The 16,522-nt window shown below is 41.9% G+C and overlaps 2 protein-coding genes across 2 annotated transcripts; both read left to right on the forward strand.

Moving 5' to 3' along the window:
- The first annotated feature begins 1,822 nt into the window (after positions 1-1,822).
- On the forward strand, positions 1,823-5,114 carry LOC111240459. The gene is made up of 2 exons (XM_022770481.1): positions 1,823-1,854; positions 3,158-5,114. The coding sequence occupies exons 1-2, from the start codon at positions 1,836-1,838 to the stop codon at positions 4,540-4,542; spliced, it is 1,404 nt and encodes a 467-aa protein (XP_022626202.1). The 5' UTR covers positions 1,823-1,835; the 3' UTR covers positions 4,543-5,114.
- Positions 5,115-6,134: 1,020 nt separating this feature from the next.
- LOC111236629 (adenylate cyclase type 3-like) lies at positions 6,135-16,150 on the forward strand. Its single transcript, XM_022765445.1, has 20 exons — positions 6,135-6,803; positions 7,573-7,722; positions 8,940-9,076; positions 9,192-9,303; positions 10,324-10,451; positions 10,696-10,854; positions 10,933-11,089; positions 11,206-11,313; positions 11,483-11,559; positions 11,680-11,841; positions 12,075-12,162; positions 12,464-12,580; positions 13,610-13,881; positions 14,071-14,152; positions 14,387-14,545; positions 14,961-15,107; positions 15,218-15,334; positions 15,466-15,592; positions 15,706-15,830; positions 15,968-16,150. The coding sequence occupies exons 1-20, from the start codon at positions 6,135-6,137 to the stop codon at positions 16,148-16,150; spliced, it is 3,276 nt and encodes a 1,091-aa protein (XP_022621166.1).
- The last annotated feature ends 372 nt before the right edge of the window (positions 16,151-16,522 follow it).

Genomic DNA, 16,522 nt, shown 5'->3' on the forward strand with positions numbered 1-16,522 from the left:
GTCACGTGACATGTATCACATCAGCTGACCGTAGAGCAGGAAGCTGGATGGAAAGACCCAAGGAGTGACTCGTTTTGGTTTTTTTTACTCACCTCACTTCCTTTCCTTCAGTCAGTCACTTCTCTATTTATGCCCTTGCAATAATTTTCTATTAGTGACGGAGAGCTTATGTTGGCATTTGTCGTCTTTAACAGAAACTTTGGCAGCACTTTTTTTTGAAAATGTACCATTTATACAGGTTTTATAAACTGCATAGCTTTATTAATGTTTAACAAATATTCACCAGTGATTTATAGATCATGTATAAGTCATTAGTAGCAATATTTTGGGTTGCCAGGTTGTTGAAAATCCTCCAACATGATACTTATACTTGTCTTTGTCTTTCTCTCAGACCCCTGAAATCGTCAAGTATGCATTCAGAAAAACTAGTATTGCAGTGGTTGTCATCCTTCCTTGAGCCTTTTGTGGAACATGTTGACATGCAGACTATCCTGCTTCCTCAGCAGCACCAATAGGAGACGTCTGAGTTGTAGCACTGACCTATAACTAATTTCAGCCTCCTTCAGCATCTCTCATTCTAATGTACAGAAACACTTGAGGTGTCCCAATCACCACTTTTGACTAGTGTGAAGTGCTTTCTTTTGGACCCTTTGACTTGCTCCATATTAATATTGCAAGTGCAGAATTTTGGAGAAGGGTCACAGAAATAAGTCCTTTGAGTGCCAGAAGAAAATTTGATGGATTATCAGATGAAGTTCAGACGTATTTCTGGAGTTTGCTACCTTTGTAGGACTGGCGGAGGTTCAGTTTGGCAGGTGCAGAGACATGCCACATGACCACACCTGTGGGGTTCACTCACACCACAAAGTCAGAGGAGTCTTTCAGCATCATGGTCTTGTTAGTGAAGACATCAGAGATCTGAGGAAGAGTAGACAGAAAACAGAAGGACGAAGTGGGTGACTCTCCTGCTATATTCATGTCTTTGATTCAAACGCAAAAGTGACCAGACATTTCATGTGTATTCAGTGGACCAACACTGTTGTGAAAGTGAAGCAACTGAGTGCAGCACACAGGTAACCTAACCCTACACAGGTAGCTGCCAGGGGTGTAATTGACTTTGCTGAGGGAAGTCTGGTAGCGGTAGGGCATGTCTTTAAGATGACTGAAGAGCACCAAGGCACCAGAACACATCAATGCCACTATTCTCCTGTCAGAAAGAAATGGTTTGGAAAATGTGAACAATAATAAAAGTTAACAGGATGGAAAGGGTTCAAAAGTCAAAATCTTCCTCAGTAAATTACAAATTCTTCACGATCCATGCATTCCTAATCCAAGGGGTCGGGCCCCTCCTAGAGGTCACAAGACAAATCTGAATGGTTGTGAGAAAGAGACAAGAGTACAGCAACAAAATAAACACATCCAGTAGGAGGCGCACTAGGACTAGAAAAAGTCCAGTCATTGTAGCTCCTGCAAATGGTTTAACCCAGCTGACATGACAACATGAATTCAGTTTTGATCTCATGAAAATAGAAAAACAAAAAAAACTCAATAGATAAACTTATGTTGTGATATGTGAGCTGCTAACTCTACAAAACCTGCAAAGATGATAACTTCTGTCCTCTCACTTGGTTTGAGATGAGCTGTGTGTGTATATATACATACATATGTACGTATATATATAACTTGACAGAATAGGTCAATCTTATAGGCTGTCCTGTCAGACCAATTCCCTGATACACTCTGATGTGGTCACTGGTTTGTTCTTCCCGCCCTGGGCTAAAAGTGACATCAAACAGGAAAAGGTGGAGCTTATGAGCTCGATGCCACAGGGAGCCATGACAGAAAGAAGCCAGGGTAAGATCACTTCAGAAATACACTGCAAAACAAAGCCAGAAGAAAAGCCAAGCTTTAGATTTTTAATACGCATGTGGGACTTTAATGCAGCTGCTTCCATATGATGGACAGAGGACTCAGAGTTATTTGTTGATCAGGATCTGAAACCTGCAGCCACTGAGCTGCTGTGGTGATATTTAAAATTAATCAGGCTACAGACAAAGCATAAATAGTCAGTTTTAGTGAGAGTCAGGTGCCCTGACACAGGTATATATGTATGTATATATATATATATATATAAAACCGTGACGGTCTGTTGAAATGTTTGTTGTTCTTTCTGTAGTTCAGACAGACTTCCTGGTTTTAAGTTTCAGCATGGTCCTGTTCAAGTGGTATCACATTCCTCTTAAAGTGATAGTAGCAGTTCAACACATGCAGAACAGTACATGCATACAAGTAATGGAGGAAGTATTCAGATTCTTTTCTTAAGTGAAAGTAGCATTACCAAAGTATAAGTAAAAATCATGCATTCCACATTAATCAAAGCACAGAGGTATCATGTAAATATACTTAAAGTACCCTTAATGACATCTTTTTGAAGTTTAATACTGTATATTTATAAACTGTTTATTATAATGCTTTAACATAAAAGCAGCAGTGTCCTAGAACTGGTGGAGATGCAGCTCATTTTAAGTACTTTATATACTGCTGGGTGGTTTGAGCCATAATTTAGTATCATATTTTATAAGTTGATCATGTGTTTGGTTTGATAAATCTTCATAGTTAAAATAACTATAGCTGTCAGATAAATGTAGTGGAGTAAAAAGTATGATATTTCTATGTGAAATGTAGAAGAGTAGAAATATAAAGAAGCACAAAATGGAAATATATATCCTAAAAATAATCATAATAATCAGTATAATAATTATTATTATTTATATAGCATCAAAATCTGTGATTACAAAGTGATGTACAAAGGGTAGGCATATGGAAATGAAATAATTAGAGTGAAAACATTGAAAGTTTTTGATAAAAATAGTTAGTTTCCCATAATGCAACTAAGTACCATCTTTTGGTAGACATCCCCTGAACATCTTTCAAACCCCATGTCATGGTATGTAATGCAGACTTTTTTGTTAATAATTGGTATTCCTGGGGTGCTTCAGTGGCTTAGGCCTTGGGATTTAAGGTGACGATCATGAACTGCAGCGTCCCTGACAGGCTCACCCCACTCTCTCTCTATTCATTTCCTGTAATCAACTTTCTAATAAAGAAAACAGTAGAACATACTCAACTTAAAGTCCCATGTCTTTACCCCTCCCAGGTGGTTTTGGTGTGGCGCCGACACTCCTAAAAAGTGCGGCAGCAGGTTTTGCTTTTGGAGAAGCTGCATTATTTGCAGTTGAGCCCACGCTGACTGAAGATGGCGTCCTGCTGAATGCTGCAACGCTGGCTGCTGGTCGAGCCAGTTCCACAGGTGTCGGGGTAGTAACGGCGTGCCTCGTGTTCACCTCAGCGCTCCTTTCTCTGGGAAGTGGTTTCCTCCTCGCTGCCGTGGTGATGAAGCTGTTGACCAAGGTTGGAGTGAGGTTGCCGTGGTTAGCGGAGGCCACAACAGGGGCCTCTGTCGTCGTGGGTGCTGTCACTACTGGAGTGTTGGTGGGCGTCCTTCCACCGTGGATCTACATCACAGCCCAAGCTGTTCTTGTCCTTGTAGTCTACTCATACTCTAATATTAACGACATGACCACAGCTCTGGTAATCATCTTCACCACTCTGTACACCAGCGTTGTATACGGAAGGATGGGTGTCCTAATTGGAATCTTTATCATGGGATTGACCATCAGTGTCCTTTGTGCCCTACGCAAGGCCCTGACAGAGAGGATGACACAAAGACCAAAATCTAAAACTGGGTGCAGACTGTTGGAGAGGATATTCTTCTACTCTGTTGTCGTGGGGATACTGGGATTTTCAGTCGGTTTAGTGGCAGGTGAGGCAGGAGAAGGGTCGGAGGTGGTTTTGATGCTGCAGTCAGTCCTTTGGGTGGCATTTCTGTCTGCAGGGCTGTTAGGAGCTGGCCTGGGAACAGTGGCCATGGTTGGGCTGGGGCCAGAGATGGCTGCAAAGGTCGCTGTGGGAGCTGCTATAATATCATCAGTGTCCTTGAGAGCTATTCTGCAATGGAGCTCTTCCCTGGGGGCCCGCAGCAGCATTGGGGGAACGTTGGGAGCAGCTACAGCGGCAGGGGTGTCACTGGGAGCTGCAAGTGTTGCAGCAAAACAAGCATTCGGGTCTAGAAATTCAACTTTAACAGTTTTAGGTTCAGTTGCTGTCGGTGTCGTTCTGGCCACACGAGGTGTAGCACTGACTGCAACTCTGCCAACAACATCAGAACTTATAACCATCACTCTTGCTGCAGTAGGGGCATTTGTTTTGGGTGCACCAAAGAGCCCGTTCCACACTCAGGTGAATCTACAAAGGGGCCTTCTCACGGGGCCAGAGCTAATTAAAGGAATCGGCATGGAGACAGTCACCGCAGCAGCAGCACCTATTGGAGCCGGGGCGCTCGGGGCTGCGGCGTTAGCCACTGCAGCTCTGGGGAGACTGGGGACTGTGGGAGTTGTGGTGGCTATATTGTTGGCTTTGGGAAGTACTCTGAGTGGCATGATAGGAAAATCACCACCAACAACAAGGGCACACAGAGACTGACTGATGACTGAGTTATCTCTCCTGCTGGTCACAACCTGAACACAAGGCACAAAAACCAGCAACAAAAAACTAAATTAAAAATGATGTCAACGCTCTAGTATTATTGATGCCATTCTTGTCTCAAAGGTGATGTTTATGTATGTCATTTTTTAAGAAGCTATACGATTGTTGCCTTATGTAAGGGTATCTCTAACGCTTGCATGTCTCAGGAATGTAATAGTGTTAGTGTTGTCCCCCACTTGTAAGTCACCTCGGTTCAAAGTGTCTGCCAAATGAGTAAATGTAAATATAATAAAAGGTTTCCAGATTTTCTGCACATTTTGTCTGTTTCTCAGTATGTAAGTCATCTTATCTAATAATATGCATGGTGTCATTTAGTTTACTTCCAATAAAGAGCCATTTGGTGTGCAAGATTCACATGTCAAAAAGTGTGTATTCTCTTTTCCTTAGTTTGAAGTTTGAAGGGTACAAGAAGTAACTGCAAGAAAAAATCATGCCTTTACTGTAGAGCCAAACATGTTGAGAGCTAAATGAGACAATTTGTGTGCATATGCATGTGTATGTATGTGTGTAGAGAGATGTGCAGGTCTAGACTGACATGGAAGCAATATTGCAATTTAAATTAGTTTAAATTTAGTCTATTATGTGATTCAGATTTACTGATTTCTCTTACATAAAAATCAAACCTGTCCTAAACATATATTATTGTGGCTACAAGTGTTGATTAAAACGTATGACAACTATTAACATGGTGTTATTTATTCACTGACATATTAATACCTTATTATTGTCAGAGAAACCATAGGACTGATTGCCATAAAATAAATAGTTAATTAGTTGACTTTTTGTAGAGTAGCTTTAATGATCCCTTTTCCTCACTTGCCACATTTCCCAAGACATGATCACAGCCTGGCAGTTACTTTGGTTTCATCTTAGCAACTGTAACAGAGGACTTGATGTTTAGAAAAGGGAGGGGGCTGTGTGTGGGAGGAGAAAGAAGCAAAGACTGACATCAGACAGAAGAGCATCTCTGAATAGGTGAAGTTGTGGAGAACTAACTAGTATTAAAATATGGATTTACACACCAAAATGTGGTGTCAGTCTGCCTGTAGACAGTCCTATAACCCTCTGTGAAGAGATGATATGTTGCATGCGAATGGATATCCACCTGAGGCTCAGGAGTTTGCTGGTCTGCCATGGCAGCAAACAGGGCTTAGGCTGCAAGAAGAGGCTGCAAGAAGTTTTTCTAATGAAACCGCCTGGGGACAAGAGGCTCTATTGATCTTATGTATTTTAAGGAGTTAAATATAATTACAAGAAGGAACATGGTAATAAACACTAAAGGTAAGAGACTTTTCATGGTGGACATATGGTAGAACTAAATGTGCTCTTCATCCTGGAATGAAAGGAATCATTTTCTGCACTGAAATGTTTTGACTCATATAGATGGAGCTGGATCATGTAATTATCTCCAAAAGTAGCACAAAGATGGGGCACGTGACAATTTTTCCATGTATTTTGGGATTCTGTGCACTTCAGGAATACTAACACAGTATTACATGAATCAAGAGGATTACTTTTATTAAATCAACATGTCTCTGAACCGAGTCCATACAACAGACACGGAGCAGTCTGCAGAGTACTCTGTGGAGTACTCACTGCAGGCTCCCAGTGACCCGGGTCGGACGCGGGAGGTGACCGTGCTCCGGTCGAGCTGCTGCCGCTGCCTGCCGCGCGCAGTGCGCCTCACCTTCACGCCCGAGTCACTGGAGAGACTTTACCAGAGCTACTTCCGCCGCCAGAGACAAGAGAACCTGCTGGTGCTGGCGATGTTTGCCGCGCTTTTCAACAGCTTCATCATCATCATGTGTGCGGTGGTGTACACTGAGGACAAACTGGCGATGGTGGTGGTCGCAGCTGTGGGACTGGCCGCGGACATTGTCCTCTACCTGCTGTGCTGGTTGCAGAAGCTTCCTGCTTCACCTGTGTTACGCGGAGCGGTACCGTACGTACTGTGGCTGATGATCACAATCCACGTTTTATGTTACATGGGGCTGAACAACGAGCGTTTCCCTCATGCCAGTGACTCAGTGGGATGGCAGGCCTTCTTCAGTTTCTCCAGCTTCCTGACACTGCCACTGAACCTGGTGCCTCTCCTGCTGCTCACTGCCCTCTCCTCTGGGATACACACCCTGGTTTTGGGGGTGATTGTTGCTCAAAGGTTTGATGCCAACCTGCAAGGGCCCATGCTGGTGAGACAGGTAAATATGGCATCTCAGAAAAGTGTCAAAAGCACAATGTTATATTTTAACAGGGTTTTAGAAGCCAAAGAGCTTAGAAACCACTGTTTTAAGGAATAACACAACTACATGTGTTGGCTAAGCCCCCATGACCTCACTGTATCTTTGATACAAATTTTCTTTAAACAAATACTGTAATAATTTTGTAGCTACATTTTACTTATTTCAAATGTCTTGTCTTCATTTTGTGGCACTAGATTCAGTAGGTCATATAACCCTTGATGCCCCAAGGTAAAATGTGAAAAGCACAAAAAATCTGAAAAATTTGATATGAAAAAAATAGTTTTTACTTGCAATGTAGTTGAAGGCCAAGGTTGCAATTGCTTATGTGTTGCATTTGTTTTACTTTGTTTCTTTTACATTATATCTCTCACTCCTATGGAAAACATGGATTGTATGTGAATTCATTTTAATACCTTTATTTTGAAAGGACATTCCAATCATTACTGAGCCTGTCTTGGTTTTCTTTCTGGAAAATGCGGCATCTGGGTCAGAAACAATGTCTTTTTTTCCACTAAAGAGTTCTGTAAATCTGTTTCTGAAGATATTCAGGCGGTTAATACACAAACAGCTTCTTCATTCAGCTCCAACCTACAAAGTCTCTGCTGAAAAGTTTCAATAGATTACGAATCTGTTTCCACACAGCATCATAGTCAGTGGTTACAAAGTGACAGTAAAACCTCAAATGACCAGATACACACACAAACACACATCCTTTCTTCCTCCCCAGCTTTTGGCCAACAACATGCTGTACCTGTGTGCGGCCATAGTGGGTGTGATGTCCTACTACATGGCGGACAGGAAGTACAGAACAGCTTTTCTGGAAGCGCGCCAGTCACTAGAGGTCAAACTCACCCTGGAGGAGCAGAGTACTCAGCAGGTAAGTGGGGCACGCACACACACACACACACACACACACACATGCACACACACACACACACACACACACACACACACACACACGCACACGCACACACACAGTCACACATTAATCTTTTGCTTAATGAGATAATACATTTTTCGTATTTTGGGCACACACACACATACAGTATGCACAAACACACAAGTACAGCTGTGAGGCAGAACACCCTGTGCTGCCTAATTATGGAGTGTTTTGCTCAGCGCGGGACTAATAGGTTGATTAGAGAGACGGTTGTTTTCACCAGCAGAGACACCGTCAGGGACCTGACACAATGCAGTCATCTTAACTTCTGTAACAACCAATACAACATTCACCAAATCTGTGTGGAGATAGAATATGATATTTTAAAGCATTTTAAAAGATACAGTTTTTACTTATTTATTGTATATTTAATCCTCCCTTTAATACTTTTAACTTCCTTTTGTGTTAGATTATCCTCATTCTACTAACAGGTTACTGTTTCATCTCCTTTTGTATTGTGGTGTCTTGTCTATTTGTTCCTTCCTTTTACAGCTGCCCTGCTCTTTCACTATGTGTTGTTTATAGTCCATCTGTTTATAAGCTAATTAACTTAATTGACTATAGGCTACCATTTTGTGTCTCTCAAATAAGGAGTTGAAGGAGTGACGGTACAATTTGGGCTTTATTCATGTATAAATCTTGTATATTAGTGCAACCCCATTGTAAATGAACTGGCAATGATACAGTTTTCCTTTCACAGTCAGTTTATGATATTATGTATTTCTTCTCATGCCACAGGAGAGTCAAAGATAATGTATTGTATATTATACTGTTGTGTATTTCCTCCACGCTCGCTTCGTCCTTTCCATGATCCTCACTGTGACAATTAAAAGGGAGCAGACCTGTGAGAGTTGTTTATGCAGGGGTGGAAAAGGCGGTGAAGTGGTGATATGTAGACGAGGACGGTGAGACAGAAGGAGATAGAGAAAGAAAGTGGAGGTAGAATTCCCAAACTGCCTTTTCATTGGGGGTCCTAGACAGATAGAAGACAAATAGAACCAGCCAACCACAACACATCTGGCCAATTGACAGGACCTCTTGAGGATGCCTTTACTGCTTCAGTCATGCTATGCAGCCACCTGGGACAGTTTATTCTTCCTATCACTACTGAACATGGCAAAACTCACACTTCCCTTGACTGTCTCTCCATGTAGGAGGAATTATTACTGTCTATCCTGCCCAAACACATCGCTGATGAGATGCTGCAGGGCATGAAGAACGAGGCCAATCAGAAAGAAGTCCAGCAGCAGCAGTTCAACACTATGTACATGTACCGCCATGAAAACGTCAGGTCAGCTTCACAAAATCACCCTATTTTCTTTTCTTTTTTTTTTTTTTTGATGACAGGATGACCGCTTTTGTAACTTGTTGGGTGTTACATTGCAACATTTACACTTTCACTGCAGTATCCTGTTTGCTGACATTGTGGGCTTCACCCAGCTGTCCTCAGCCTGTAGTGCCCAGGAGCTCGTGAAGCTGCTCAATGAACTGTTTGCACGTTTTGATAAACTGGCAGCAGTGAGTATCTGTTTGCATGTTGCTGCATTTTCTTCTGTGCTTCTCTGTCCTCCCCTCGTGAAACAACTTAGATTCTGAGTCAGATTTGATGAAAGCAATCCGGGGCCATATTACAGAAACTTCGTATCTTAAGTTTCAAGTTAAGATAGGAAGCATATCCGACAGGAGTTTTCCCAGTTTGGTATTACAGAAGCAAATGTGAATTAACTTTAGGAATCCTATCATTTCTTTCTTCATCTAATTTCATCTCAGGTTAGGATCAATTGTTTGTTACCTAGCAACCGACGCTATTTTTCACATCTCAGCTCGCTGAGGTATTGTTTAGATTTCCCATTTAAAATGGAATAAAACACTGATGTAACTTAAACCTAAAGACAGATGAGTTAGAAGTGTGGGCAACGTCAATCCGTAGAAACAATGCTAACTCAGAGATAAAAGAGAGAGAGTGGGCTAAGACAGACTGTATCTACTAATAGGCACTTTGTCATCAAACCGTGACACATCATTAGAGCCTGTCAGAAGCCTCTCAGTTACTAAGCTCCGCATGTTGACATTTCATTGGTTGTGTAAAAGCAATAAAAGAGGAGCAGTATGGATTAAACAAGTTAGCTAAGTGGTGGAAAAGTAGGGATAAAAATAGGGATAAGCGTGACAGTTATCCTAAAGTTAGGAGGGTTTATTCAAGATTTTGGGAAGTTGGGAAGCTTGTGTAGACTAATATACTTTTCCTATCTTAAGTTAGCATAGGAGCATTGATGTAGGAACTATTCTTTTGAATCGCTTTCTTCCTCTATCAGGTTCTAATCCTAATTACCATGGTTACCAAACAGCTAAAATAGGGTCTGCAAGTTAGGAAGTTTCTGTAATACGGCCCCAGGACTATATCTGTGGCGGGAGCACTGTTCATGTTATATATGACTGATGTGTCCTCTTTTTTTTTTGTTTTGATGTTGTGTTGTTCTAGTATCGTATTGGTGGTAATTTGTAATTTGAATCTGCATGTTTGGCCTTATTCTACAGCAACATCACCAACTGAGGATTAAGATTCTTGGCGACTGTTACTATTGTATCTGTGGTCTTCCTGACTTCAGAGAGGACCACGCAGCCTGCTCCATAATGATGGGCCTTGCCATGGTGGAAGCCATCTCGTAAGTAGTGACTTTAAAAAACACAAACCGCTGACAATATTTATTTGCATAACAACAGGAATTCATAATTACTGCAAGAGGAAGATGTGGTTACACAAGAAAATTATGGAGGAATAAAGTTATACATTTGGAATAAGAAGAGGACACAGGGATTCTATAGGAAAGACAGACCTTTACAAATTTAGAAAGTGAAGAAAAATGTGGAGTTAGCCACATTGATCTTCTGCTTTCCCTCCTGTTCCAGGTATGTGCGAGACAAGACAAAAACTGACGTGGACATGCGCGTGGGCGTCCACACGGGCACGGTGCTGGGAGGAGTGCTCGGCCAGAAGAGGTGGCAGTTTGACGTTTGGTCCACAGACGTCACTGTAGCCAATAAGATGGAGTCTGGAGGGATTCCTGGGTAAGAGAGCAACACTCTCGCGGCAAGCGGCCACATTCTTGTCTGTATTTTATTTTAAACGGCGTCTGTGCTACGCAGGAGAGTGCATATTTCCCAGACCACCAAGGACAGTCTGCACGGAGAATTTGAACTGGAGCCGGGGAATGGCGGAGAGAGGTGCGAGTACCTGCTGGAGAAAGGCATCGACACTTACTTGGTTCTGGTGTCTGAGGTGGCGAATGGGCTCAGTGGAAACGTGAGTGGTTTCAGTACTCATTTTATTTTTTCAAAAATATTTACTGGTTTCTTTCAGGCCATGAGGTTAATAGTTCACAGATCTAAGGTCTGTTTTTCCTGCTTCTCCTCCGTTAGAAACCCAGCACACTGACTAACAGAAATTCAAACAACTTGATCAACACTACAGCAACCAATGGGAATGTGGCCTCACCCCAGTCCACGCCCACTGAGTCTAAACAGGAGGTGAACTATGATAAATGTCTATATCATCATCATGTTGAAAGTAAACGTCTGCATCACAGACACAGGTTCATAAGAGCGTACTGATACCCATGTATATAAATGCACAGAGGTTCTTTGAGTGCACATGAAAATCTTTCCCTTGTCTGATCTCTGCTTTCCTTATTCTCAGAGGAATAAAATGGTTGAGGAGCAAGTGATCAACAGGCGACTGCAGCAGGAGCTGCTGGAGAGAGAAACTCAGCAAATGTAAGAAGATAGGAGAAATAAAAAAGGAATAAGAGGAGCGGCATTAGGGGGACGTTAAAGTTAACATGACAAAAAACTGGACACAAATTTACTCAGCTGTACCTCCTGTGTTTCTCACAGAATGAAGGATCATCAGATCAACCCTGTGTCGTTGTGTTTTGTGGATGGAAAGTTGGAGGAGCATTACTCCTCCGAGAAGGAGAGGCGAAGTGGAGCGGCCTTCTGCTGCTGCATGATAGTGCTCTTTTTCATCACAGCAATGCAGGTGTTCATAGACCCACTGTGAGTTTGAATGTATGACTTTTAATCAGTGAAATGAATGCACTCATAATATGGAATCTTAATGCACACAGACTTCTCCCCATTGCCATCTGTAAACTCACATATGAAGCTATTGTGTCTTTGACCATGTTCGAAACCAGACTAACTATCAGTTGGCATATTCTTTGTCATATGTTTTGCTGGTGATTGTTTATTTGTTAGAAGTTGACTGAAAATATGTGTTCTTGTTCTAGGTTGGGTGTGAACTATGTGACTCTGGCAATAGGAGAGGTTTTGTTGCTAATCCTCACAGTGTGCTCTCTGGCTGCCATCTTTCCCAGGGTGAGAGATCAAAAAAAAAAGTGTTCATGGTTGTCGTGATGGGGAGCAGAATTTATTGTGTAATGTCTCAGATTTGCTAATTGCACAAACCCTTTTCAATGCAGGTGCATACACACTCTGACAATGCAGTTACTCTCAGTACTGACTAGATTTGTGAAGACTGATGTCAACTTATAGTTACATACAGTATTTAGAGGATCTGTGTGAGAATGTAAACTCATTTGATTTGTCACATGGGCGTTTGTGACCTGCTGAGTGCACAACGCTTGATGATGATGACATTGATTTTTGTTTGTCACAGATGTTCTCCAAGAGGTTGGTGTCTTTCTCAATTTGGATCGATCGCACGCGCTGGGCAAGAAACACATGGGCCATGGCAGCAATATTTGTTCTTACCATGGCTGTGATCGCTGACATGGTACTTTTAAAAGATGTTACCAAATTCTGATACACTGTGTGTGTGTGCGTGTGTGTATGCGTGTGCGTGGGCCTGTGTGTGCGTGTGTGTGTGTGTTTTAGGAATGGGCGGTATAACAAATTCTTGCTCATGGTGCATGTAAGTTTATAACCCAAAAGAAAAAAAATATATTGTGATACAGCATCTGTTCTGGAAATCCAATTGAGAAATAATTTATTCTCAAAATAACTAGATGGAAATATATGTTTTTTTCTAATGCAGTGATATAAATATCTGAAAAATCGAAGTACATTCATGCAAAAATCTCTTACATCAAATGTAGCCATCACTGTATACTGTTAATTATCAAATTACCCGACCCTAGTGTGTGTCTTGCCATTTTGTGTGTTTCCACTTTGTCCTCATCAAATTATCAGTGACTTTTATGTGTCTGACTACATGTTCCCAGTGGGGTCCATTAGTTGTCTGTTTCGCTGCCTGCTGGCTCATTTGTCACGGCCCCACAGGAGAAGCCTGTTACACACACTGCTGCCTTCAAGGTCTGACAGAAACACAGGACGCCAAAGTGTCTGTCCTTGCTGTCATGTTATGACAGTCACACTTTGAAAACAAAAATGCCTAAAAAAAAAAGAAAAGAATTGACGCTGGTTTACTATTCCAATGTTGCTATCATAGCAGTTTTCCCAACATATAGTTTATATATTTAGAGTAGTGAAATAACCCTCATCACACAGTTTCATATGTTAAATCTACAGATTATATTTTAAATGTCACTTTGCCAGTTTCATGTTTACACACACTGAATTTAAGAAATGTATTGACGAATGAACTATAAATTTTAATTTTCATGGCACAGTGTCCACTTGAATGGAATGGGTTAAAACATCACCTCTGTATCTTTCGGTCAATAAATCCTATTTTCCTAACTTGCTACAAATGTCAGAAATGATGTCCGACCTAGTGAAACCAAGCCACATTACCAGTTGTCCACTGAAAACGTCTCACTCCTTTTATTTTTGCATGTTGCAGCTAAGTTGTGCTCCACCATCCCTCCGGGTCTTTAACAGCACCTCTGGCCCTGTCTTGGAGTCATTTGGTGACCAAGGCTGTGTCGAAAACCCAAAGCACTACAGCTTCATGGCTGTGATGTCACTCATCGCAGCCGCCATGTTGGTACAGGTCAGCCATCTGATTAAACTGGGCCTCATGGTGCTGGTTGTGACAGCAACTGGAGCTGTTAACATCTACAGCTGGCGGGACATTTATGACCTGTATGACTATATACAGTTCGCCTCCTACAGGTGAGAAATGGGTAAAACAGATCAATGAATAGTGATTTTTTTTACTTTTATTGAAAATATATATAAATAAATTGTGATAAGCTGTTAGATGTTGATCCTACTAGGTTTGGGTGTTTATAAAATACAATATAAGGTCAGTGTAACTATGAGCACAAAGACCTTTATGTATCACTGTCTTTGTGTTTCTAGAACATCTACAGTTCCATCAAAGTACCTCATGACCATTATGATTATCATCATGATGATCGGCTTCTACTTCTTCGGACGCCATGTGAGTCACTTTCCCCTGTACACCCACACAGTGTCACCCTTAGCTGACCCACAGCTTCTACACCTTCGCAAGAAAGATTCCTCCCAACAGGACAAAGCGACTCTCAAAATTTGTAATGGCACATATTTCTCTTCACTGTCTCGCTAACTTACTTGAATATTTTCTGCACTGTGTGTGTGTGTGTGTGTGTGTGTGTGTGTGTGTGTGTGTGTGTGTGTGCGTGTGTGTGTGCAGCTGGAGTGTCAGTCCAGGAAGCTGTTCCTGTGGAAGATTGGCGTCCATGACCAGAAGGAGAGAGTGTTTGAGATGAGACGCTGGAACGAAGCTCTGGTCACCAACATGCTGCCTGAACATGTGGCCAAACACTTTCTGGGCTCTAAGAAGAGAGATGAGGTACATACGAGTGTGTCCTAAGTTACGGTATCATTTACATCTGGGGGCAGTGAGTATAGAAAAAGAAAATGATATGAGTGAGGAATGTCAAGAAGGAGGAGGAGGAATGTCAAACAGCATGATGCCGTTTAAAAGTCATTCCAACTTCACCAGGGGCAACAGAACTAACTCATCAAAAGCAACTTAAGCAACAACATACACTAAATTTCACCACATATGTAATGATGGTACTATATGTGACACCTGCGCCTCATTGCAATACAATTCATTACATATCAGTGCCATCTTGTGGTTTATATCATAATTACATATTATCTCTGATATATTCTAATAATCAGTGATGATGAGCTTCATGAATAAAAAAAATAGCTACATAAAATCAGAGAAAACTAACATCTTCATTCATTATTCATAGGAGCTGTACAGCCAGTCCTACGATGAAATAGGTGTGATGTTCGCTTCCATCCCCAACTTTTCTGACTTCTACACTGAAGAGAGCATCAACAACGGAGGGCTTGAGTGTCTCAGGATTCTCAATGAGATAATCTCCGACTTTGACAGCGTGAGTTCTGCCAGTATCTCTACAGCTGGTTGCATATATTGACATTTAACAGCGCAAGGTGCGAACAAACTGTAGAGGTTTTGAAAAGTGATGTCCACTTTCTGCACCAGCTGCTCGACAGGGACGAGTTCCGCTGCATCACTAAGATCAAGACGATAGGAAGCACCTACATGGCTGCATCAGGACTCACCCCAGAGAGCAACACCAATGGATACAGCAACCTCAAGGTGTGACACTTCTAAGTTACAAATAAACCTTGTTGCGAGTATAACAGTCTGCTGCTACACAGTTTCATCTCCACTCGTGCTGTAAATGGTGATGATGGTCATCATGAGAGATACATTCTGTCGTTCCACAGCCAGAGGACCAGTCACAGATTGAGCGCTGGCAGCACATCTCTGCCCTGGCGGACTTTGCCTTGGCAATGAAAGTCACCCTCAACAACCTCAACAAACAGTCCTTCAACAACTTCATGCTCCGAATCGGTCAGTTTTTGTGTGTGTGCGTGCGTATGTGTGTGTGTGTGTGTGTGTGTGTGTGTGTCTGTGTGCACAGTTGCAAATGTGGATGTTCATATTTCCATGCTGATCCCCTTCAGGTCTGAATAAGGGAGGAGTTCTGGCTGGAGTGATTGGAGCTCGTAAACCTCACTATGACATCTGGGGCAACACAGTCAATGTCGCCAGCAGAATGGAGTCCACTGGAGTGATGGGAAACATCCAGGTCATGCGCGCGCGCACACACACACACACACACACACACACACAAAAGCAGACATGCAACATACTTGAATGTCTCCTATTATTGCTCCCTGTTTCTTATTTTATGCTTATTTCTAAACTTTCTTTTTCTGCCCTCAGGTGGTGGAGGACTGCTATGACATCCTTAAGCAGTATGGCTTCCGTTTTATCCGAAGAGGGCCCATATTTGTCAAAGGGAAAGGGGAGCTGCTAACTTTCTTCATGAAGGGCAAAGACAAACCCAGTAGCAATGGCGGTCCAGTGACCACTGCCCTTCCACACCAAGTTGGGGACCTTTCTTGACTATTTTCATCTGAGGAAACATCGTTCACACAAAGATAACCCTGGGCAGAACATCCATTTTGCTTAATTTCTCGCATATACACAGTTTATTTACCTAGACCTTTTTCCTACACACTGTAGCAACATAAAGCATAGACCAACACAGCAAAATTCAATACTATTATGAGCATTACAACTGTGAAATACCATTTCACCCACAAGGTAATTTGAGAACAGATTTCTGTATAGTTGTACATAATTCAGGAATACAGTTAAATATCTCACAGAGCTCCTGCATTAAAGATTTTATCACTTTGCACTTGATTTATAGAGTGCTATGAGAATTACAAGCTGGGAACAGACATATAAATTACTCTCTTCTGTTGTTTTACC

Source organism: Seriola dumerili, unplaced genomic scaffold (genome assembly GCF_002260705.1).
Source record: "Seriola dumerili isolate Sdu_G_001 unplaced genomic scaffold, Sdu_1.0 BDQW01000025.1, whole genome shotgun sequence".
Classification (NCBI taxonomy): domain Eukaryota; kingdom Metazoa; phylum Chordata; class Actinopteri; order Carangiformes; family Carangidae; genus Seriola; species Seriola dumerili.

Bases quoted from the DNA above. Each gene is read 5' to 3' on its own strand.
- LOC111236629 (XM_022765445.1), top strand. From the start codon at position 6,135: ATGTCTCTGAACCGAGTCCATACAACAGACACGGAGCAGTCTGCAGAG. The intron at 9,077-9,191 runs GTCAGCTTCACA...CTTTCACTGCAG, and splicing joins TACCGCCATGAAAACGTCAG to TATCCTGTTTGCTGACATTG. The intron at 10,855-10,932 runs GTAAGAGAGCAA...TGTGCTACGCAG, and splicing joins GAGTCTGGAGGGATTCCTGG to GAGAGTGCATATTTCCCAGA.